Source organism: Silurus meridionalis, chromosome 23 (genome assembly GCF_014805685.1).
Source record: "Silurus meridionalis isolate SWU-2019-XX chromosome 23, ASM1480568v1, whole genome shotgun sequence".
Taxonomy (NCBI): Eukaryota; Metazoa; Chordata; class Actinopteri; order Siluriformes; family Siluridae; genus Silurus; species Silurus meridionalis.
Genome location: NC_060906.1, coordinates 9,673,059 through 9,698,062, shown reverse-complemented (window position 1 = coordinate 9,698,062; position 25,004 = coordinate 9,673,059). Strand labels below are relative to the sequence as shown.

Below are 25,004 nucleotides of genomic sequence, written 5' to 3'. Positions count from 1 at the left end.
GTTATAGTCTGAGCATTTCATTAAAAATGAAGAGCATGAATCTCAGAAAGCATTTTGCAAATGAGAGTAATGCAGCACAAAAAAGGTTTTACTATATACTAAATACTATATACAGATTTAGATATACAGAGGCCTTTTCTCATGTCTTGCTCACGATGGAGATTTCGAACAAGACATAGACGTCAGAGGTGCAAAGAATGTGCTTGTTACATAAAAAGAAACTTGATTTCTGATCTCCGCTCAGTGATGCAACACAGATCGAGTACAAAAGACTGATTTATAGGATTTTTGGTTAATCGTGTACTCAGGATTAGAGTTTCTTCAAACACACTCTCTCACACCTCTTCACTCTCACTCAGTTTTAGAGACCGCATTATCCTGAGCTGGGTTGCAACAAATTAGGATCCAATCCCTGTGAAAACTGCTACCACATCTAAGGTAGGATAAGGCTTTCCACTTTATATTGGAGCATTACTGTGGGGATTTGTGTTGAATGACTGACAAAACCATTACTGAGATCAGATGCTGATGTAGGTGCATTGTTCAGTGGAGGTAAGGCCAGGACTTTGAGTTCTTCCACTCCAAACTTAACAAACTATGCAATCATGAAGCTCACTTTGTGCACAGGACACTTTCATGCTGGATCAGTTCCAGTAACCAATTAATTCCATTGATAAGAAGCTGTAATGCTACATTATATGTACATATAAGTTAAAATGTAGTTATAGCTGAGCGTTTAAGGTAATTGACTAGAAAACCATTGGATTCTCCACTGTTTGTTCACCACTCTAAGTGAAGCGGTAGCTCAGTGGATAAGGCTCTGGGTTACTAAGATGACAATTTGGGGATCAAGCCCCAGTATCAACAAGCTACCTCTGATTGGCCCTTGAGCAAGGCCCTTAATCATCTCTGATTCAGGGGTGCTGTACCATAGCTGACCCTGTGCTCTGACCCACACCTTCCTAACAAGCTAAAATATGTAAAAAAAGAAGGTCAGTGTCCTGTGATGTACATATAACAAATAAAAGCTACACAGTTGTGTATAGGGAAGAACTACATATGGATATGATGATCATTTGTCCACATAATTTTGACCCCACACATTGCATTTAAAAAGGATTGAGATTGCTTAGGTACAGTTCACCATGTGTGTGGACCTGAAAGCCAATAATTCATACACTGAAAATCTAATAACATTGGAAATGTGAATACATGCACCATGTAATTCTCTTCCAACCCACCTACAACCAGATAACAGCACTGCGCATGCGCAAAGGTTTACCTACGTTCGGGAGAGGCAGAACTTCTATATTTCTTCCTCTAGCATTCAGGCAAGTCCCGCCTTCTGAGCTGGGATTGGCTAAATCATGTGGTTATAGGCCGCCATCCAATGAAACAACGTTTAATTGTAGTAACAGCCAATCCTGGGGCTTCTCTTTGAATACGGGTGGTAAAAAGTGTCGGACACGTGGGTTGAGTGTAGGACTGCCTACAGTGGTCAGGGGTTCTGCTTACTATAGTGTAGCCTACTATAGTATACTGATCTGATCTGATCTGATCTGATCTATCAGCTTCATCTCACACCAGCCAATCAACCCAGTCACTGAGCAACTGGAAGGTAAGTTTTGTTCCTAATTTAATATTTATTTTAAAGAGACTTAATAGAGTAGTTTAATGCTTTTTCCACAGGAAATCAGCAAAAAGAATGTCTTTATTGACACTAAATTAAAGTTGACCTGCACTTTAAGTAGCGCAACACTTTCTTTGCCTGAGTCCATTCATTAAAATTGCAACTAGTGTCACGTGATCAAACCCTATCCCTCTTGAGGTTCTGTAGAAAAGGCAGCTTTCTGTGTAACTGAGTTAAACAGACTCTTATCAGGGAACTAAACCCTCCTGATTAGTTTGTGATCAATGTGCAGGCTGTGGTGCAACACTTTGGTGGGTCTGTTCGACCCTGAGTTCATTCTGATTTTCTCTGCACATTTCTCTGGACTTCTCAGTTGAAAACCTGATAGAATTACTTTCAGAGCTGCAAAAAAGTGTGCTCCTTCCATCCAGGCAAACAACACATATTTACTTCCCTATGAAAAAATTATACTCAAATGTACATGGAAGAGATGGAACTGTAACGATGCCCATACTGAATCCTTAAATTTCAGCTGATATTAATACTCCCGATTTTCCTTTCCATTTACAACTAGTAAGCTTTAAAATTGTGCACAGATCCCCAATGGCTCAAGCTTTTGTTCTTACATAGACAGTGCAAAGTACCTCTCAGGAATCAATCATCAATTGGGCCAGAGTCCAAAAAAATAAATGTGTATGGATCCCAAGCCAATAGCATATAGCATATATACCTGTATGGTTTAGGTCCAAGCCCATTCTTCTTACTGAGTATGGAAGGATTCATCGAGTATTATGCCATCAGTTTCTTGATCGATTTAATCTATCTGATTATTGGATAGGGTTTATACAGTGTGACAGCAGTGAAGTGTGCAGAAGGAACGACAGACTGGTTAAAGGTGGAGGTTGGATTGCATCAAGGATCGTCTCTAAGCCCTTTCCTGTTTGTAGTGGTGATGGACAGGTTGACGGGCAAGGTCAGACAGGAGTTTCCGTGGACTATGATGTTTGCGGATGATATTGTGATTTGTGGTAAGAGTAGGGAGGAGGTTGAGAAGAGCCTGGAGAGCTGGAGGTACATGCTGAAGAGAAGGGGAATGAAAGTCAGTAGGAGTAAAATAGAGTACATGTGTGTGAATGAGAGGGAGGGCAGTGGAGTGTTGTGGTTGCAGGGAAAAAAGGTGGAGAAGGTAAAGGAGTCCAGGTACCTGGGGTGCAAAGTAATGGTGTGTGTTAGAGAAGTGAAGAAAAGAGTGCAGGCAGGGTGAAGTGGGTGGAGAAGAGTGACAGGAGTGATTTGTAATAGAAGGGTATTTTTAAGAGTGGAAGGGAAAGTTTATAGGACTGTGGTGAGACCTGCGATGTTGTATGGTTTAGAGACAGTGGCAGTGACAAAGACAGGAGGTGGAGCTGGAGGTAGCAGAGCTGAAGATGCTGAGTTTTTCATTGGGAGTGACAAGGATGGACAGGATTAGAAATTAGTTTATTAGGGGAACAGTGCATTTGGGACGGTTTGGGGACAAGGTGAGAGAGGCGAGATTGAGATGGTTTGGACATGTGCAGAGGAGGGACATGGGGTATATCGGTAGGAGAATGCTGAGGATGAAGCCACCAGGAAGGAGCACTAGAGGAAGACCAAAAAGGAGGTTTATGGATGTGTTGAGGGAAGACATGCAGGTAGTTGCTTTGATAGAGGCTGATGTAGAGGACAGAGAAGTATGGAGACAGATAATCTGCTGTAGCGACCCCTAATTAGAGCAGCCAAAAGAAGAAGAAGAATTGTATACCCTATGGTGTGACTAAATTTTACTTCTGGTCAGTTCATGAAAGACTGGGAGATGAGCTAATTGACCAGTCAAACATGGTGTTATATGGGATTCGGCAAGTTGCTCAATTTGTAAGGCTGTAAGAATATAGAAACTGTATCTATTACCACTAGAATATATGTGGACAGATTTATAGTAATTCAAAAAGAGCAGATGAGTGATCCAGTGAGGGAAGAAATGGAATCAGAGTTGAAAACTCCGTTCTTTTCTTAAGAATCACAGGGGGAAACAACACAGCTCTTCCACTCATAATACACAATATGCTAAATCTTATAAAAGGACTCCTAACACAAATACACTTATTTCATGTAAGTAGTTCATTCCCAGTTGGAATTTGATTACAAGTTTCATTCATGTTTTTTTCCTGCCACAGTCTCTAATACATATAGATGATTTTTGAAAGTAGTTTTGTTTTTCTGTGTGAAAACTTTACCTAGAGCTTTTGTTTTTTCTTATTATACAGATGTTTAGTTGAATTCCATAGACCAAGGAATGGTCCTCATTGTGCTAAAGCCTCTAAATAGATAGCCTTATACATAACTGGAAAAGCATAAAAAGCAAAAACGTGTCAAACAAAGTAAGCACACAAGGGCATTTGGGCATATCATATACAGTATAGTGATAAAATAATTGTTCTTATTTAAATGTATATTTCTAACCTTCAAGACCCAAATGATCGTATTCAGTATTTGCAGAATTAGAAATTCATCGCATGTTTGGTTTAAATAGCAGCTTTCAGTGGTTGGTGTGAATGTAGTTGGTGTGTGAAGAACGACCGATTCATCGGTTTTGACAATTAATCGCCCCCGTAGTTGAACTTTCGCAAAAATTCATAACGTTTGTTTTACAGGATTGTGTTATACAGTACGACAGCGGCATCTAGAGGATTACTGACGCCACATGCTGTTTATTTAAACTGACTTATTTTTTGGATTGAACTTTTAAAAAAAATTATTTGGACTGTTACTTTTTGCTTTAGCTAAATGCATGTCTTTTTATTTTCTTTTATATTTATCAATATATATAATATATTCATATTTAATTAGCACATTTTCATGATTTATTACTGTTTATTTGTTTAGTTTTGTAATAAAGTTCAGTTCTATTTTACATGGAATGTTCTGTTTGTTTGCTTTTTAATCAAGTGTCCATTTTAGAAACTATCGCTTGATTTACGATTTTTGAGTACGATCCAACCTAGCTATTGGTATCGTTAAAATCTGTCTACCTCTGCTATCGTCCTGTGAATGTATAAAAACACTCAATTGTCCATCCCTTTTTCTCTAGTTTCTGGTCTTAATAAAGTGTCTTTGTTCCACATGAAACTATCAGCTAGAGTTATTGTATTTGAGTTGTTTAATTGTAACTGTGTGTGTTGACAGGATCATGTCAGTCCTGCAGTTCTACAGGAGGACAGACGATGAAGGTGGGCGGAGCCTTCAGAGAGTCAAACAGCTTTATCCTCAGGTCACCATAACCACTGAATTCTGCTATAATGTGGAAGTAAATGGTGAGACAAAAAAGAGGACAGCATTAATATTTGGTTGATGGTGCGTTGTACCATGTCCAGCCCCTCACAGGCTTATCTGTTTTTCCTCCCTCAGGTGCTGACTGTATAAGTGGGGAGCAGACGGACATCCTGCGCTGGTTATTTACTCCTCCTCAGTCTTCAGGGTTGTCTGATGAGCCCGCTCTCAGAGCGACTGTGCCAGGAGAAAAACTTGTGGAGATTGGCCCCAGGTATACAAAGACTGTTTCATTAACTGAACTCAGTACTGTTTATAACATCAGTAGTGCACCTGGAGCAGTATCAGCATAAGCAGTGATAAGTATTGTAAACCTCATTTTTTGCTTTTTGCTCTTTTTTACAGACTTAACTTCTCTACTGCGTGGTCCACAAATGCCGTGTCCATCTGCCAGAGTGCAGGCCTGAGTCAAGTGACAAGGGTTGAGCTGTCTCGCAGGCATCTCATCAAGGTCTGCACAACTGCTTCACTCCCTGAGATTTTCATCACATATTAATCAGTGAGGCCTGGTTGGGATGGTGGAAAAGAAAATACACCCTTTTTTAAAAATTATTATTATTTCTCAGGGCAAACATAGCAAGTGTGTGATCTTTAAAAATATCTATAAACAAACAAATAAGCTCTATGGACACAACAAACAACACAACATATTTTATTTTTGAGTGGACGTACAACGTCTTATCCACTGAGCTACTACTGCCTATCAATCCTCTTTAATGTAGAATGGTGAATTTCAAATTGTTTGGAAATGGCCTTATAACCCTTCCCAGATTGATCATCAGCAAGAATTTACCTGGACACCAAAGTGGCAGATCTTCACCTGGTTGCTAATTAATCTTGTAATGACAGTGTAAGAAGGATAGGGTGTACTTATTTATTTACGGTCAGATTTCTGAATTGTAGTTCACGTTTTGGAGGGGAAAATGACTGTATATTAAAAATGTTTTTTGTTGTTACCTGAGGCTCTATTTGTTAATAGAAGTTAATGTGGACCATGTAATTGATAGAAATATAGTCTAAATAATATTAACATTATTGAATCTTTTCAATAAGAATTGAAAACGGGTGTACTTTCTCATTTAGGGATGCTGTGTGAGTGTTAGAAAGAGTTAATGTGACTAGTGTGATTTACATGTATCCGCATTTTGAGCACTTAACCCCCTGTTACTCCATATTAGTTAAAATGATCTATATTTTGAGAAAAATATGTATATAACAGAAACAATTTTTCTGATGAAGGATGAACTGCACGAGCTGAGTAAAGATGGAGAGATGGAGAAGTTAATCAGCCTCTTGTATGACAACATGACTGAGTGCGTCTACACCAAGCCCATTACATCTTTCTCTGTGGACATCCGGCCTCAGGAAGTTTTCGAGGTTGACATAATAGGAAAAGGCCGTGCCGCATTGGAGAGGGCCAACGATGAGCTTGGTGAGAAACATGTCATATAAAGTGCAGTGATGTGTATAGATATTTTTTATAACTAGTAGAATATTATTCCAAATAGCTGCAGATCGAGTCCTGGTTGAGAGGGTGAAGATTAGAGACACATGACTCAGCATAATTGAAAGAAGCATAGCTGTCACAGGATGAGAAGTGATTCAGTGTTATTAGGTCACAAGATATTATGTGTGTGTGTGTATGTGAGTGAGAGAGTGTGTGATAGACACACAGTCACATAATGAATGAATGTTAATGGAAAAAGTAGGTCAATGCTGTTTTATGTGTTGTCATGCACAAGGATTTCTATCTGTCTGTCTACAGTTAGTGTGAAATCGCACAATCAACATTTACAACAAACATGATATTGTGTTAATTTCTTGTTGTCATAAACGTTGATCTTAAAATACACAAACTAACAAGAAAAAATCAATATAACATATATATTATCCTTTCCTTTTAACATGATCCTGGTAATGTGTGTGTGTGTGTGTGTGTGTGTGTGTGTGTGTGTGTGTGAGACCAGGACTAGCATTTGACTCCTGGGATTTGGACTACTACACTGCATTGTTCCAGAGGGTGAAGAGAAACCCAACCAGTGTTGAATGCTTTGACTTGGCTCAGTCTAACAGGTGTGTGTAGGCTTATGTCTGTTAAAGTCTTGCATCGGCAGTTTTTTCCTAAGTAGTAATTGTGGAAATCACATATATATATATTACACAACGATTACATATTCAGTTACACATGGTCCTAAAGATACGATGGTTCAACTTATGATTTTTCAAACTTACGATGCCAATAGCCATATGACAAAATTGTTAAAATATTTAGTTTCGTGCAGCAGGCAAACGTAGAAGCATATGCGCCACCGGGGGAGTGGTAGCTCAGTGGTTAAGGATCTGGGTTACTGATCGGAAGGTTGGGGGTTCAAGCCCTGGTTTTGCCAAAGCCGCCACTCTTGGACCCTTGAGCAAGGTCCTTATGACCCCTCTGTGCTCCAGGGGCGCCGTATCATGGCTGACCTTGCTCTCTGACCCCAGCTTTCCGAGCAAGCTGGGATATGCGAAGAACAAATTTCACTGTGCTGTAATGTATATGTGACAAATAAAGACTTCTATTTTTCTATTCTATCCACTCACCAACTTCCATTTGGAAGTTTGGAATTGGAAATGGCCTTATAACCCTTCCCAGATTGATCAGCAGCTAAAACTTGTTCATGGCTGGGGTCCTTGATCAGTATGGGGTAGTATACTATAATTTGTTAATGGTTTAACAAATTACAGAATATGAATCCAGCCTGATTGCCATTCTATAAGACTTTTGTGTAGGCTAGGCCATGTCGTGGCTTACGATATTTTCACGTTTCCTAATTTGGGGACTACCTGTATTTTAATCAGTTAAAAACAAAATTTTTCCTCTAAAATCCCTGACAGCGAGCACAGTCGCCACTGGTTCTTCAGAGGTCGGATGGTGATTGACGGAGAGGAACAGAAGGACACTCTGTTCAGCCTCATTATGGACACTCAGAAGCACAGCAATCAGAATAACGTCATCAAGTTCTGTGATAACAGCAGGTGAGTGAGCGAGAGTCAGACTGCCAGCATGATAGCCTCATTGAGGCACTCTGAGCTTGACATCACTTCTGTGTATGTGGGTGTTTGTGTGTGTGTGTGTGTGTGTGTGTGTGTGTGTGTGTGTGTGTGTGTGTGTGTGTGTGTGTGTGTGTGTGTGTATATGCGTGTTTGTGTGCACAGTGGTATTAAAGGCATGGAGCTGGAGTGCATGCTCCCCACTGACCCTGCTCAGGCCAGCTGCTACGAGACCAGACACACCACCAGACACGTCATCTTCACCGCAGAAACGCACAACTTCCCCACAGGTCAGAGTACAAATACAATCTTTGCTTTGTAGTGGTTGCAGATTGGGACCAATATTTAAAAGCCTGCTTTTTTTTATAGGTACATTAAAAGCTGCTTCAGTATATTGCTAAAATATTTGTAAAGAAAAAGAACATATTAGACTTTTAAACATTTATACACAGGCTACAAAATATCATTTTCAGCTTTTAAGGCTGAAAAGTAGATCAATACTGAAAGTAGATGGGCTCGGTGGGATTGGTTATTGATGTGACACATCACTGGTCACAAAGGAATTCATTACACTAAAGGTTAAATGTTTTTAGATTTAAAGGAAAAACATATCCACTTTCTCACATGCAAATTCTCTCGTTTCATGCAAATTCACCCGCACACATTAGGGAAGGCAGTTCCATAACTACTCCTATTAATCCCTGTCTTTTACATTGTAACAGCGTAGTTTGTTATGGGAAATATAATAATATATTGGAAATGACAATATGTTGCACGTGTGTTGCACGTTTTGATGCATGAGGTCCCTTAAAAGAGCCCTGAATATAATGTACAGGTAATGTACACCAGTCGTTAATGTGCCTGCTGCCACATGCATATGTACTGTATAGTTTATACAGTACGGTACTGTAAACTGTTCTGCTTAACTAAATAATGTACAATCTAGGCAATGTCACAACTTACGATATATTCAAGTTATGATGTGATCATCAGAAAGCGTTTCCATCGTAACTCATAGACCAACTCTATTATATTCTAACGGATAAAATCTCGTGCTCATTTTCTTCCTGCGTTTCCTTTATTGAAATTGATGCTGTTTTTATTTATTTATTTATTTATTTATTTATTTATTTTTGCTGTACTTGAACTCTAGGTGTGGCTCCTTTCAGCGGAGCTACTACAGGTACCGGTGGAAGAATCAGAGATGTACAGAGTGCAGGCCGAGGTGGACACGTGATTGCAGGGACTGCTGGGTACTGTTTCGGTAACCTTCACATCCCAGGTGGGTCTGGTTTTCAAAATGCGCCATCGTTAAACACTATTGTAGTATGAGGTGCAAAACTACCAGACTCTGAATGAGCGTTTTTCCCCACCTGCCATCAGGCTACTCAACTTACTCACCCACTGACCTCTTTCCAATCTTGTCTTGTGCTTTAACCAGACTAGTTATGTGCTATTTATTCATTATCATCACTAGAGCACTTTATATTTATCACAGATAGTTTGCATTCTTGGCACTTGTGCACTAAACCTTACAATGTGAACATTTATTGTGCTGACCCTTTTTTTGTGTATGTGTGCCTATTGTGTTAACTATGTTTATTTGTTTATCGGGATTGTCTGCTGTCTTTTGTACTGTCTATTGTTACCTGTTTTGGCTGCTGATTGTTATATGTCACTTCTACACATTGAAGCCTCTGGAGAAATGCAATTACATTCTGCTTTGCACCTTACTTCCTGGCTGAATAGCAATAAAGTTTACTTTGACTTTGACTTGATAATAGTCCCCTTATTCTCTTGGACATTTCTGACTGCAGGTTTTGCCCTACCGTGGGAGGAGGATGGTTGGGAGTACCCTTCAAGCTTTGCCCCTCCTTTGCAGGTGACTATTGAAGCCAGTAATGGAGCTTCAGACTACGGAAACAAGTTTGGCGAGCCAGTGCTAGCAGGTATAACGTGGTGTGTCTTAGCTTGGTGCTAAATTTACAAAACTGGTTAGCAGTTTGCTTTTATTCCTAGTAGAAATTTAGTTTTTTAAATTTCCTACTTTCTTTGCTTTGATGACTCAAGGTTTTGCCCGGTCCTTTGGAATGCGCCTGGCCAATGGTGAGCGTAGAGAATGGATCAAGCCAATCATGTTCAGTGGCGGACTGGGCTCTATCGAGGAGAATCATGTGAAGAAAGAGGAAGCGGAATCGGGTAAATCAGAATCTAAGAGCAGCTCAGGGATCATGCTGGTTAAATCGTTTAGTTATGCTTCCTGATTTTGCATCGGAATATGAAAACGTGCCGAATGCATGAATGAAGTGAGATTCCTTTGAAGAAGTGAAAAGAATCATTTTGTTCTTCTCCTGTCCTAGAGGTTAACGTTTCTCTCTGGCGTTAGGTATGGAGGTGGTGAAAATAGGAGGTCCTGTGTATAGGATTGGTGTCGGAGGAGGAGCTGCATCGTCTGTACAGGTAGATATTGATGTAAATCCAATCAGGTTTTACATTTAATGATTCGAAATACAAATCACTAAGTCTGTTTTTGTGTGTTTTATAGGTACAGGGTGATAACTCCAACGATCGTGATTTGGGTGCAGTGCAAAGAGGAGATGCTGAGATGGAGCAAAAGATGAATCGGGCTTTAAGGGCCTGCCTGGAGAGAGCTGAAGGAAACCCCATCTGCAGTATCCATGACCAGGGTGCAGGAGGCAATGGTAATAAGTATATTCTTTTAATAAGCATTATTATTTTAACTCTGTTTAAAACAATTACAGTTTTTATAGCACAGCCCTGCTGAATTCTGATTGAGGGACTTCTGTTATATGAATGCGATTTATTGCCACATTATTAAAAAAATGTAAAACAAAGATTATGGGGTTAACGTCGTAGCAATACGAGAATAAAGTCATAGTATTTTGAGAAGAAAGTCGTTCTTAAGTCATCCTTATAGTCTCTTGAGAAACAACGTCTTGTATTCGAATAGCATGCAGATGTAACCATAGATAGCCTTGGAGTCGATCACTGGTCGCCATTTCGGACTGCGCAAAAGAGACAGATTCATCATAGTCTGTGTGATTATATTTAAGTTTCCTACATAACTGCTACAGTGTCTATTTGATAATTATAACGCCATGCTGATGCGCCAAATGGCAAAGAATTTCCGTATTGCTAAATTTTAACCTATTAAAAATTTTATCTCAGATTACTACAAATTTATTCTTAAAATATTTACTTTTTTCTCGTAATGCTACAATTTTTATTTTATTTTAATTTTTTCATGGGATATTAATACACCTTCACGTGCATATATATTTGGATACAAACAAGGCACTCGTGTCGCACATGCTCCACATAAAGAGAGTAAAATCCTGTAATCTTTGCGGTTTACTTTTGAGGAAATATTTATTTAGGATATTTCGAAAGGCTCTCCATTATCAGTAACAGTGTGAATTTACCAGTGTGGGAATGTCTTCAGTACTGAGGGCTTCCTGGCTTCTCTGTGCAATTTGTTTGCAAACTAAAAATTTAATTATTGCTAAACTATTTACATGAGATCATCTTACTTTCAAATATAATCCGTGTACATAAAGAGTATCTGCATTATCATAAGAATTCTGAATATGTTCTATACTCCAGGAAACGTACTGAAAGAGCTGAGTGAGCCTGCCGGAGCGATCATCTACACCAGCAAATTTAAAGTGAGCTTCAAATTGTTTGAAATTTGTATGTGGATATAAAAATGTATCCTAGACAAGTTCTTGTATACACCTATAACTAATGATCCACTTCTTTCTTTTGCAGAGAGGTGATCCCACCCTGAGTGTTTTGGAGTTGTGGGGGGCTGAATATCAGGAGAGTAATGCTCTGTTGCTTCGCCCATCTGACCGGAGTTTTATGGAGCGCGTGTGTCAGAGGGAAAAATGCCCCATTGACTTTGTGGGCAACATTACAGGTGATAGTAAGGTGGGTGTAAAAGCTGTAATTTCCTTTTGAACATCCAATTCCTTTTTGCAGTTACAATAACTTAATTCTTCTGAAAAGATGTTCCACTAGATTTTGGAGTGTGCTTGTGGAGTTTTGTGGTCATTCAGCTACAAGCGTTTTAGTAAAATCAGGTACTGATGTAGGTGAGGCGAGGAGGCCTGGGGTGCAGTCAGCTTTCACATTCATCCCAAAAGTTTTCAATAAGGTTGAGGTCAAATCTCTATTGTAGGCCACTCAAGATCTTCCACTGCACCCCATGTAAAGCATAACTGCATTGAGCTGGCTTTGTTCACAGTGGCATTGTCATACTGGAACAGGTTTGGGTCTCCTAGTTCAAGTGAAGGAAAATTTTAATGCCAAAACATCTGAAGGCATCCTTTACAATTGTGTGCCTTCAACTTTGTGGGAACAGTTTGGAGAAGAATCACATATGATTAAAAATGGACAATACATTCGTCCATATACTTTCGTCCCCTCTGGAATTGTTAAAACCAGCAAAACCAGTTCTTTTGTTTTTGCTGTATACTAAAGAAATTTGTGTATGAGTTCAGAAGATAAATATGAGACTTTCATGGAGCATTTGGTTGCAAAAACTCCAATTCCAAAAATATTAGAACAGAGTAAGTCACTTAATATTTGGCTGCATTTCACCAACTGCCCAAATTGTGAGATATTGTGAGATACTTAATTTGTGTTGCGTTTTTAGGCTTGTGATGTTGCTTTTTAATTTATAATTTTTTTTAACTAATCTTTTTTTTTTACATCAGGAGCTGAAATGCAATGTCATTATGGGATATTGTTTGTAGAATTTTGAGGAAAATAATGAAATTAATCTATTTTGGAATAAGGCTGTAACATAAAATTTGAAAAAAAGTGAAGCGCTGTGAATACTTTCCTGATGCACTGTATATACCGCTTGATTGATGAGTTTGTTCGCTTTGGATCATGAGCAGATCCTTTCCTTTTCCAGATCATGGCTTAACATCATTTTGGAAGAGGTTAATCTCTGTTTTCTAAAATGTTGTGGCTCATCTTTATATTTCTTTGCAAATTCTATTCTGGCTTCTTGATTCTTACTTTTGTTAAATAGTGTCTTGTGCTGAACTTTATATATAGCTAAATATTTTTCCACTTTTAAAGGGGACTGTTGATGACTAATTAATTGTAAATTGGATTTTTTTTTTTTTTTTTTTTTTATATAGGCATGCCCATATAAAACCACTTCTAACATCTGCATGTTTTTTCCCTGTAGATTGTTCTTGTGGATGATGTCTCTAACGGTAATGGGACTGGTGGGCGAAACCCTGTGGATCTAGAACTTGATTGGGTACTGGGAAAGATGCCTCAGAAGGTACGAAGCAGGTTAAAATATTGTGGAAAAAATTAATGGTAAAGAAATACTGGTTATTTATCTACAGTTGCTGGTAATGCCTCAGCAAGATAAACAACAGTCCTCCATCTTTTTCTCTACTACTTCATTGTTTTTTTTTTTTTTGCAAGATATGTTTAATCATGTCAGATCAATGTATGAAAATAATTTAAATGAAAAAGGGTAAAATATTCAAATGCAATATTAGGAAAAGGAAACGTGTACCTGATGTTATTGTGAAATCTATTATTCTGTCGATCAACTAAAATGGTTTCTAATCTATCCAAATGACTGATTTGATGTACTCTATTAATCTCTTCCTTTCTCTCTGTGTCTCTGTAGGAGTTCAGGCTGGACCATGTACCTTCCTGTCTTCAACCCCTTTCTCTCCCTCCAGGACTTTCAGTTTTGCCTGCTCTCGAGAGAGTTCTTCGACTTCCAGCTGTAGCCAGCAAACGCTACCTCACAAACAAGGTCTCCTAATTTCCCATATTGTCCCTAACTTAATATACACCTTACCAATAAAAGCCCACTAGTTAAGTACGCCTTTTTTCTACGAACAATGGACAGCTTTGGAAATACAGAGTGCCATCTGAGAATTATTGGCCCCTTTCTTACACAATAAAACATGCATTTTAAGTAACATTTAATTACAGTGATACTGACAAAAATATGTAGTGAAAAATAGTCTGTCCTTCATGCAGAATAGTGTAAGGACCTTTATATTCTCAGGTTTGTGCATGTGGACTGCCCTTTTTCTTTCAGACCATAGTTTGATTGATTTGAAAGTTTGTTTTGCTGTTCATCATATTTTATGTATGGCCCCATTAAAACCTCCTGGCAGAGGGAGCCAGACTTTGGCCTTTAATATCCCGGTTCTATGCAGAATTTATGGCTCGATCAATTTTCATCAGAACAACCAGCTACAAAACTGATTACAGTATGCCAGTAAATGCATGGTGAAGGTCACTGCTGATTTTATTTATTTATTTAAAAATGTTTAGTGGGGAGGAGAAAATAGTTTTTTCTTATGCATGCCATTTTGATTATCAATTGTAAATCATTAATTTCATTAAACTTGTTTTCATGAAGTGTGCTAATAAAATACTCAGACACAGTTTTGTGTGTTTTTAAGGTGGATCGCTCTGTGACTGGATTGGTGGCACAGCAGCAGTGTGTAGGACCCCTTCACACGCCACTGGCTGATGTGGCTGTGGTTGCTCTATCACCATTTAGCCTCAAGGGTGCTGCTACGGCGATCGGGGAGCAGCCAATTAAAGGCCTGGTTTCCCCAGCAGTTGGAGCTCGAATGGCTGTGGGCGAGGCCCTCACTAATCTGGTGTTTGCACGTATCACTGCTCTCAAGGTAAAATCTTGGCCTGGTGGGTACCTGTTACTTTAGCAGGGACTAGGATTGGGGGCATTATGGTGGTGTGCATTAAATGAGGGAATTATAGAATCTGTCACTTCTTCTAGCATAAAACCCAGCCATTAGGTTTGCACAAGCCAGTTCACTGTTAGTGCCTTTTCCAAGCCTGGATAAATGGGGAGGGATGTGTTAGGAAGGGCATCCAGTGTAATACATGTGCCAAATCAAATATGCGGATCACGAATCAGAATTTCTTAATGAATCTCGTCGAGGCCCGGGTTACCAACGATTGCTACAGGTATTGTTAGCCAACAGGTTAAAAACAGGTGGAAATTGGGCTGCTGTAATTCAAATAAGAAAAAAGGAGAGAGGAAGACGTCTGCAAAGGCAGCAGGGAGAAGAGGAGTGTAGGAGGGTGAAGGTTAAGGTTGGTACTTTAAGTGTTGGTACTATGACTGGTAAAGTGAGCGAGATAGCTGATATGATGGAGAGGAGAAAGGCAGATATGCTGTGTGTTCAGGAGACCAAGTGGAAAGGGAGTAAGGCCAGAAGCATTGGAGGTGGGTTTAAACTGTTTTATCATGGTGTGGATGGAAAGAGAAATAATGTAGGGGTGATCCTGAAGGAAGAGTACAGTAAGTGTGTAGTGAAGGTGAAGAGAGTTTCTGATAGGGTGATAAACGTGAAGCTGGAAGTTGAAGGGGTGATTATAAATGTCATCAGTGCTTATGCTCCACAAGTCGGCTGTAAGATGGAGGATAAGGAAAGAATCCGGAGTGAGTTAGATGAAGTGGTAGATGGTGTACCTAGGAAAGAACGATTGGTGATTGGGGAACACTTTATTGGGCATGTTGGTGAAGGGAACAGAGGAGATGAGGAGGTGATGGGTAGGTATGGCCTTAAGGAGAGGAATGTGGAAGGGCAGATGGTGGTAGATTTTGCTAAAAGGATGGAAATAGCAGTGGTGAATACGTATTTTAAGATGAAGGAGGAGAATAGAGTGACGTGGAGAGAAGAGTGGAGGAAGGTGCACACAGGTGGACTATGTTCTATGTAGGAGATGCAACCTGAAGGAGATTGGAGACTGTAAAGTGTTGGCAGGGGACAGTGTAGCTAGACAGCATCAGATGGTGGTCTGTAGGATAGATTTGGGGAGGAGGAGTGTGAGGACTGAAAGAAGAATAAGATGGTGGAAACTGAAGGAGGAAGACTGTAGTGTGAGATTCAGGGAAGAGGTCAGACAGGGGCTCGGAGGTGCTGAAGAGGGGCTGGATGATTGGAAAACTACTGCAGAAGTGATAAGGGAGACAGCTAGAAAGATACTTTGTATGACATCTGAAAAGAGAAAGGAAGACAGAGATGTGGTGGTGGAATGAGGAAGTGCAGGAAAGCATAAGGAGAAAGAGGTTGGAGAAACAGAATTGGGATCAGCAGAGAGATGAGAAAAGTAGGCAGAAGTACAAGGAGATGGCGCAGCAGGTAAAGAGGGATGTGGCGAAAGCCAAGGAAAAGGCATACGAGGAGCTGTATGAGAAGTTGGGCACTACGGAAGCTAAAAAGGATTTGTACCGATTGGCCAGGCAGAGGGACTGAGCTGGGAAGGATGTGCTGCAAGTTAGTGCAATTAAGGATGGAGATGGAAATGTGTTGACTAGTGAGGAGAGTGTGTTTAGAAGATGGAGGAGTATTTTAAGCAGCTGATGAATGGGGAAAATGAGAGAGAGAGAGAGAGAGGTTAGATGGTGTAAAGAAGTGGATAGGATTAGTAAGGATGAAGTGAGAGCAGCGATTAAGAGAATGAAGAGTGGAAAGTGATTGGACCAGATGACATACCGGTAGAAGCATGAAGATGTTTAGGAGAGATGACAGTGGAGTTTTTAACAGGATTATTTAACAAGATTTGCCTGAGGAATGGAGAAGGAGTGTGCTGGTATGATTTTTAAGAACAAGGGAGATGTCACACCATGAAGTTATGGGAAAGACTTTGGACATGGGGTATATCGGTAGGAGAATGCTGAGGATGGAGCCACCAGGAAGAAGGAAAAGAGGAAGGCCAAGGAAGAGGTTTATGGATGTGGTGAGAGAAGACATGCAGATAGTTCGTTTAAAAGAGGTAGATGTAGAGGACAAAGTAGTATGGGGACCGAAAGAATATTTTTTCTAGCAAATTATTGCAGTCGTTTTATAGAAGTTTATCTTCTTGCATATGTGAAAGCTCATATGTACACTTAAACAGTGTATTAGATTTTTACTTCCTGTCTAAATCTCAAGTCAAGTCAAAAAGCTTTTATTGTCACAGATTGTTGTACAGATCAGTCACACAGTTTGGGTGTGTGTGCATGAGATTTAGTTCAGTTCTGTGTTGAGAAGCCTGATGGCTTGAGGGAAGAAACTGATGCACAGTCTGGATGTGAGGCCTGAATGCTTCGGAACCACTTTCCAAGGTATTAGGGTGAAGAGTGTGTGTAAGCGGTGTGTGGGGTCGTCCACAATGCTGTTGTAAATGTCCATGATGGAGGGGACAGAGACCCCGATGATCTTCTCAGCCGTCCTCACTATCCTCTGTAGGGTCTTTTGCTATTCAAAACTGTGCAGTTTCCAAACCAGGCAGTGATGCAGCTGCTCAGGATGCTCTTAATTGTCCCTCTGTAGAACATGGTCAGGATTGGGGGAGGGAGATGAGCTTTCCTCAGCCTTCTCAGGAAGTAGAGACGCTGCTGGGCTTTCTTGGTAATGAAGCTGGTGTTGAGCTACCAAGTGAAGTTCTCGACAGATGAACACCAAGAATGAATTTGGTGGTCTTGACGATCTCCACGTAGGATCCATCGATGATCTCTTTAGTTTTGTCAACATTCAGACACAGGTTGTTCGCTCCACACCAGGATGTTAACTGGTGCACCTTCTCTCTGTATGCTGACTTATCGTTCTTGCTGATGAGACCCACCATGGTCGTGTCATCGGCAAACTTGATGATGTGATTCAAGCTGTGCATTGCTACACAGTAGTAAGTCAGCAGAGTGAACAGCAGTGGTCTGAGCACACAGCCCTGAGGTGCCCCAGTGCTCAGTGTGGTGGTGCTGGAGATGCTGTTTCCGATCCGGACTGCCTGAGGTCCCCTAGTCAGGAAGTCCATGATCCAGTTACAGAGGGAGGTGTTCAGGCCCAGTAGGCTCAACTTCTCAATCAGGTGCTAAGGGATGATTGTGTTGAATGCTGAGCTGAAGTTATGGACAGCATTTGTACGAGTCCTTATTGTCCAGGTGGGTGAGGGCCAGATGAAGGGTTGTGGAGATGGCATCGTACGTGGAAGGTCTTGATGTGCTAATGGCGAGCCTCTCGAAGCACTTCATCACGATGGGTGTAAGTGCGACAGGAGGATAGTCATTGAGGCAGGAGACTGTCGTTGTCTTAAGGCACGTAGGAACAACGGCGCTGCTCAGGGAGATGTTGAAGATGTCGGTAAAGACATCTGCAAGCAGTTCTGCAGATTGTTCCAGCCAGCAGATTTCCGTGGTTTAACACTGCATAGACCTTTTCTCACTTCAGCTGTGGTTAGACAGAGCACCTGGTCACTGGGAGGAGAGGTGGTCAGGTGAAGCAGGTGAAGTTGTCTTGTAGTTTGTGATTGCCTGGATGCCCTGGTTTTCTTGTTGTGTGCGCACTTCGCCTCTCTGATGGCACGGGACAGTTTGGCCCGTCTTGTCCCCTGCGCTGAAGGCCACAAGAACCACAATTCCAACAGATTTAATAATTATGTTACTGGTTTAGACATTTCTGAAAATTCTTTCTTTTATCCTGATCATTGTGTGCTTCGCTCAGGACGTAAAGTGCAGCGGTAACTGGATGTGGGCGGCGAAGTTGCCAGGTGAAGGGGCGTGTCTGTGGGAGGCGTGCCAGGCGATGTGTGAGGTCATGGGACAGTTGGGCATTGCTGTGGATGGTGGAAAGGACTCCCTCAGCATGGCTGCTCGTGTTGGCAAAGAAACCGTCAAAGCACCAGGTCTGTGATTGTGTGGCTGTGTGTTTATCTGAGGACTTTTCGAACAAGGCTGAACTGTTTTTATTTTTCTTTCTTAGGTTCTTTGGTCATTTCTGTCTATGCTGTGTGTCCTGATATCACTGCCACTGTCACCCCTGACCTAGATGACCCAGAGGGCAAAGGTCAGAATGCTTATTCAAGCAGTTTAGGACTGGGACATTTATTAAGGACAAAAGTTTAATATCTGAGTGTGTTTTTCTCACTGTCAGGTGTATTGCTGTATGTTCCTGTGAGTGCGGGTAAATACCGGTTAGGTGGCTCTGCTCTTGCTCAGTGTTACAGTCAGCTGGGAGACTGCAGTCCAGACCTGGATCATCCGGATCTTCTTTCAGCCTGCTTCAACACCACCCAGACACTCATCCAAGGTAATTTATCACATTTTTTGTGGTATATTTATTTTTTATGATTTCATAAGTCTAATAGTATCTGTGTGTCTATGTGCCTGGTAGATCGTATGCTGAGTGCAGGGCATGATGTCAGTGACGGGGACTCATTTCCTGTTTGCTAGAGATGGCCTTTGCTGGGAATCGTGGGCTTGATGTTGACTTGCCTTTTAATGGAGTTGGAGGTCAGTATAATGCCTGAATGTCAAAAATATGAAAGCTAAAATTCCCTTTCTTTTAGGATCATTCTTTCTTTCGTGCAGTGATGGAGGCTTTATTCTCGGAGGAGTTGGGTCTGGTGTTGGAGGTGTGTGAGAGTGATGTGGAAAATGTGTGTCAGCGGTACACACACACCGGGCTGAGCTGCTACAAGATTGGCACCACCTGTGGCTTCGGACCAGAATCTATGGTGAGGTTTATATATATGAATTTGTCTGCACAAGTTGTCTGTGTTCTGCAATATTTTAAGATTGAAATAAGTCATCAATTATATGCTTTTCAGGTAATGATCAGCAAATGTATTTATGATGTCCATGGATAGATGGAGGGAGGGAGACATATAAACAGATATAGCCAGACACACACACACACACACACACTATATCTATGGTTTGGCTCTGTAACCACTTGCCTGTATGGATGTGCCCAAGCTGCTCCAACCATAATTCATTATATAAAATTGTAATGGATTCATTATGATTCATTTACAAATTTGATTCTGCTTTAGTGAACATATTTTTGAATGACAAATTACTGATTTAAAAAGGATCTGTAGGACTGAAATAATTATTAATCACTTATTGTTTTTCAGGTCAAGGTGAGCCTGTGTGGACAGGAAGTGCTGCATGAGCGTCTGCCCAGTCTCAGGGCCTTATGGGAGAGCACAAGCTTCCAGCTGGAGCGTCTGCAGGCCAACCCACAGTGCGTAGAGCAGGAAGAGCAGGGGCTTTCTGTCCGCACCCAGCCATACCTCAAACTGACATTTGACCCCACTAAAACACCTGTGACAAAAGAGCTGGGTTAGTCTTACCTCCTTCACATTTTTTATTATTGTTTGTGAACTTAAGTCAACTGGAAGTCAAGACCACCTTGATTTCATTTGAAATAATGTCTGTCTTGTAATTTTTTGGAGCTGTGGGCAAGCCTCGTGTTGCAGTCATCCGCGAAGAAGGCAGCAATGGCGATCGGGAGATGTCTGTCTCTCTGTATATGGCCGGATTCGAGGTACACAAACGCACATGTCTGATTGTTTCAGACAGGATTAGTAATGCTGTAAATCCGAATATCTTCACTAAAATTCCCAAGTGCACTTCATAACTTATTGTAAGGAGCTTTCTGGTTTAGGGAGAGAACAAGGAGAGGCATTTGTCACTAAGGCAGTGTCCACACTAATACGTTTTTGTTTGAAAACACATATTTGTCTTTCCGTTTTAGACTTCCGCCCCCAAACTGAGACGGCGTTAAAAACGCCATTTTCCCTTCACAGTGTGGACTGTGGGGGCTTTCGAAAAACGATGACAAAACGTTAGTCTTTGGCGTGACATGAGCCGTAAAGTGAATATTTTAGTAAAAAATGTTTGTAAAAGTTCAGGAACGTACAGGAAGCATTTTAGATGTTTCGTAGTGGATGAGCAATGTTTAGGAGACGATTGAAAACGATAGTGTGGACTAATTTTAGACAAAAACATTTTCAAATTTAATCCGGATTAGTGTAAATGTAGCCTCAAACAGAGAACCCTTATTAATCAAAAAAAACACCATCAGGGGTGTGCTCCTTACCACTTGTTTCCTTCATCTCCATCCTCCCTTCACAAACCCGTGCTTGACCATGCCCTCTCGTCCATGCTTATAACTTGTGTGCTTATCACATGATACATGCACTAGTAGTATATTATTTTACACTGACTAAGCACTTTTTTAGGATCACTAGAACGCTTACTTATTCATGCACTAAACTAATAAAATCCTGCAGATACAGGTAACGTTTACATTGTCCATTAGAATTGGGATAAATGTGATCTCTGTGATTTTGATTGTGGTGCTGGATGTCATGTCCAACTGTCTCACTCCGAATAGTACAATAAAGAAAAACGAAGACATCCTGTGAGCAGCAGAGCGTAACAGAGAATAGCTGGAATATTTTGAGCTGACAAAAAAAAGGCATTAGTAACTTAAATTCCAACCCTGTACAATTACAGTGAGCAGAAAAAACGTCACAGAATGCACATCAAACCTTGAGGTGGATGAGCTACAACAGCAAAAGACCATGTCCACTTTTGTCCGCCAGCTGAGTCTTAATTAGGCACAGACACAACTGGACAAATCTAGCCTAAGAAAGCTCCATCTAGTATTAGTATAGCGTTCCTAAAAAAGTATTTAGAGAGTGACCATGCCCACAAAATTAACCTTTATAAAATCCTCAAGAGCTTAAATTTACTTAAAGCTCCTTCTAAACATCAAATTGATTTCATTGTTCTGCAGAAAAAGTAGGAATTGGTAACACTACAATTTCCTCAGTCCGTCAGTAAAAAGTTGATAACCTCAACAACAAAGGAACCATAATGAACGGACATTCGGTGTCGCCTGGATGAGCATAGGTTCTTCCTCATACCGTACCCATACACTGTATCACTCATAAAGAATAAACTTCATTTATACAGGGATAATTTATGAATTTATATTGATTAATTCATTTCTGTAAGGATGCTTGGGGAAAATGTCCATTGCTTAAAAGAGTGCTATAAAACTGAATTATGTTGAATTGAAAATAACTCAGTATATCCATAAAATGTCTGTAAATATGCATGCCTTTATTATTAAATAAAATATTAATGCAAAGGAAATACATAGACCCAGAAAAGAAAGTCACGAGTAGGATTGTCATCTGATTATATACACTATATATAACTGCGGTCCTAAAACAACCCTATTAGTTCAACCCTATCATTTAAATACCTAAACTCAAATTATAGCTCTATAATGTTACATAGAATGAATTCTCTTTTGTATTTCTTAAAACGTTATGCTTTGATATTTTGTTTTTTGTAGGTTTGGGATGTTACGATGCAGGACCTGTGCTCCGGCTCCACGACTCTTGACCAGTTCCGAGCGGTTGTGTTTGTAGGCGGCTTTAGTTATGGTGATGTGCTGGGATCAGCCAAAGGTCAACCAAAATCATACACCCACATACATGTTCACTAAAATGATTAAAAAATAACAATAATAATAATAAAGTTTTAACTGTGAATTTACAGCTGTTTGTACTGGTGTTGTTTCAAACCATATCTAATTGAGTCTACTTTGTTCTTGGTTCTTTGAACACTTAAGCGCACAAAAAAATCTATAATCCGTGCATGTTTTTGTTTATGTAAATTCTGCTCCTTTTGCGCTTAAGAGCCATGTATTATTAGTGTTTTATTGTCTTTTTAGGCTGGGCAGCTACAGTCACTTATAACTCCAAAGCCCGGGAGGAGTTTGAGCGTTTTCGGCATCGTAACGACACGCTTAGTCTGGGGGTGTGTAACGGCTGCCAGCTTCTGGCTTTGCTTGGTTGGGTAGGAGGAGCACAGGATGGAGGTGAGCATGCAAAACTGAACAATTTGTTTCCATTTTTTCAGTATAAACAGAAATTCTGGTGTTTTATTTTTTTTTATTATTATTTTTCCATTTTGCATCCTGCATGGAGATGCGTATAATTCTTTCTCTTTTTTTTCTCGTGTCTTATATCAGATTCTCATAATTCGTTGCGCTTTGTGTTGTAGGCTCCGAGGTAACCTTGACCCATAATAAGTCAGGTCGCTTTGAGTCACGCTTTGTGAGTGTCTGCATTCTGCCTTCTCCAGCCATTATGCTGAAGGGCATGGAGGGATCTGCCCTGGGTGTGTGGGTTGCACATGGTGAAGGTGAGATGGTCCATGTTCAGAATATCACCCTAGCAATAATTTATCCGAGTGGTGCAAATGGTATACAGTCATCACCTTTTTTGTCTACTTGTGGGAGAGGGAATGATGCTCCTTATCCTCGCCATATTAACCAGAGTGAATATAACGTTTCATATACTGCAATCTACTAGATTACACAAACTCCATATCAAGGAGTACTGCATTACTGACATTCAAATTTTACAGGTGGTCAATGTTTTATTATATAATATTTGTCTGAAATTTTTGTTGTCCAAAATATTAAACGTAAGGTCCCTTTTTCAGGCACTGAAAGGATCAGGGATAGGGTTGTTTTATTAGATTAGATTAGATTAGATTAGATTAGATTCAACTTTAATGTCATTGTGCAGAGTACAATACAGGGACAATGAAATGCACTTAGCATTTAACCAGAAGTAAGTAAGTAAATAAATCTAATATATATAAATATACAAGTGAATACAATAAACATATTATGAGTGCAAGTATAAGGTACAGAAACGAGCAAGGATACGATACAAGTGTATTACAAATAATACAGTACAAGGTGCAAATGTGAAGTTAAACATAGGACATTATTCAAAACAAGGTATATGTGTATATATAATGACCAGTCACCATAACAGTGCAAAAAGGCAACATAAGAGAATGTTATCTACTTTGGATATGTTATTATCATTTGAAAAAAAGAGTTTGATTCCAAAAGCCTATTCGAGTAAACACACTCTAAACTTGATTTTATATTTCAAGCTACATTCCACTATTTCTGCAGTCTCTGTCAGTAAAGCAGAACTTCTTCCTGTACAGGTCTGATGCAGTTCCGCTCCCCTGAAGCACAGCAGAAGCTGATCAGTGCATCTCTGGCACCTCTGCGCTATGTGGATGACTCCGGAGCCCCAACCGAGACCTACCCCATGAATCCAAATGGATCTGCTTTGGGAATAGCGGGTATCTGCTCACCTGACGGGCGCCACCTGGCCATGATGCCCCACCCAGAGCGCACGGTTCTGAGTTGGCAGTGGCCCTGGGCACATGCACCTCTCAGAGGCTCGCTGCGTGCCTCCCCTTGGCTCAGCATGTTCCACAATGCTGCTGTATGGTGTCAGAGTGAGGGGTTGTCATCATAGTGATAATGGATGTGTCTGTTTCACTGTTACATCTGTAGAAGTTTCCTGATTGCTTGTATTGTGGATTGACAAGAGCTAGAAAATGTATACAAATTATATTAACTAGTCTGAAGTAAACTGAAGATGGCTTCATTCCAAGTAAAAAAAAAAAGTACTAGATATTTTTCAATATGGTGGTGAAACTGTTTTTGGGAATGTAAGGGAAATAAACACATTATATATGTTGTTTAGCCCATTATAGGAGTTTTTGAGCTTATGTGTGCAGAAAAGGGTAGACAGCAGATTCCCTATGATGCAGCATATCCATAATTTAATACTGTGATGTTTCATGTTTCTTTGTCAAAATCCAGCCATGAGGACCAAATTGTGCCAAATGACCATGTGATGTATTGGATTAAAATTGTATTGGATGTTAGCATTAATATCAGTATTGTAATTTTATACAGTGATCTTGAAATGGGCTTTTCAACAAAGAAATCTTTTCAACAGCCTTGAAGTTGTAAATCATCGTCTGTCCACCAGCACATCAGCATTTTCTGATGAACTATGACGAGAGCGTTTGGGTGATGGCAATACGAAGAAGCACAGAATTACTTTGACAATGAATTGTTCTGTTTTTCGGAAACTTCATACACCGAAACTGCTTGAATCAAAATAAATGTTTTGTAATATGTGGGATTTGTGAGGATATTGTGATTTATGTATCTTCTAGCTATAAACTACAAGTTTGACATGACACTACATAAAAGATGGAAAATTAAAATAAACTTTTGATATGAAATAAAGGACAATGGTGTGCGTAGTTAACGTAGATGCT

General features: G+C 40.1%; 1 protein-coding gene across 1 annotated transcript; it reads left to right on the top strand.

The window, feature by feature from the left end:
* Window positions 1-1,465: 1,465 nt before the first annotated feature.
* Window positions 1,466-24,860, top strand: pfas (phosphoribosylformylglycinamidine synthase). Its single transcript, XM_046836848.1, is given in 30 exon segments — window positions 1,466-1,618; window positions 4,835-4,962; window positions 5,057-5,192; window positions 5,324-5,429; window positions 6,218-6,410; window positions 6,946-7,051; window positions 7,853-7,993; window positions 8,174-8,298; window positions 9,162-9,290; window positions 9,826-9,957; window positions 10,079-10,207; window positions 10,395-10,468; window positions 10,554-10,710; window positions 11,633-11,694; window positions 11,798-11,959; window positions 13,233-13,331; window positions 13,692-13,823; window positions 14,485-14,715; window positions 18,538-18,718; window positions 18,796-18,879; window positions 18,967-19,122; window positions 19,207-19,239; window positions 19,242-19,325; window positions 19,404-19,549; window positions 19,952-20,159; window positions 20,273-20,364; window positions 22,189-22,303; window positions 22,570-22,716; window positions 22,902-23,042; window positions 23,868-24,860. Coding segments are annotated over 29 exon segments (3,945 nt in total). The 5' UTR covers window positions 1,466-1,618; window positions 4,835-4,838; the 3' UTR covers window positions 24,188-24,860.
* The last annotated feature ends 144 nt before the right edge of the window (window positions 24,861-25,004 follow it).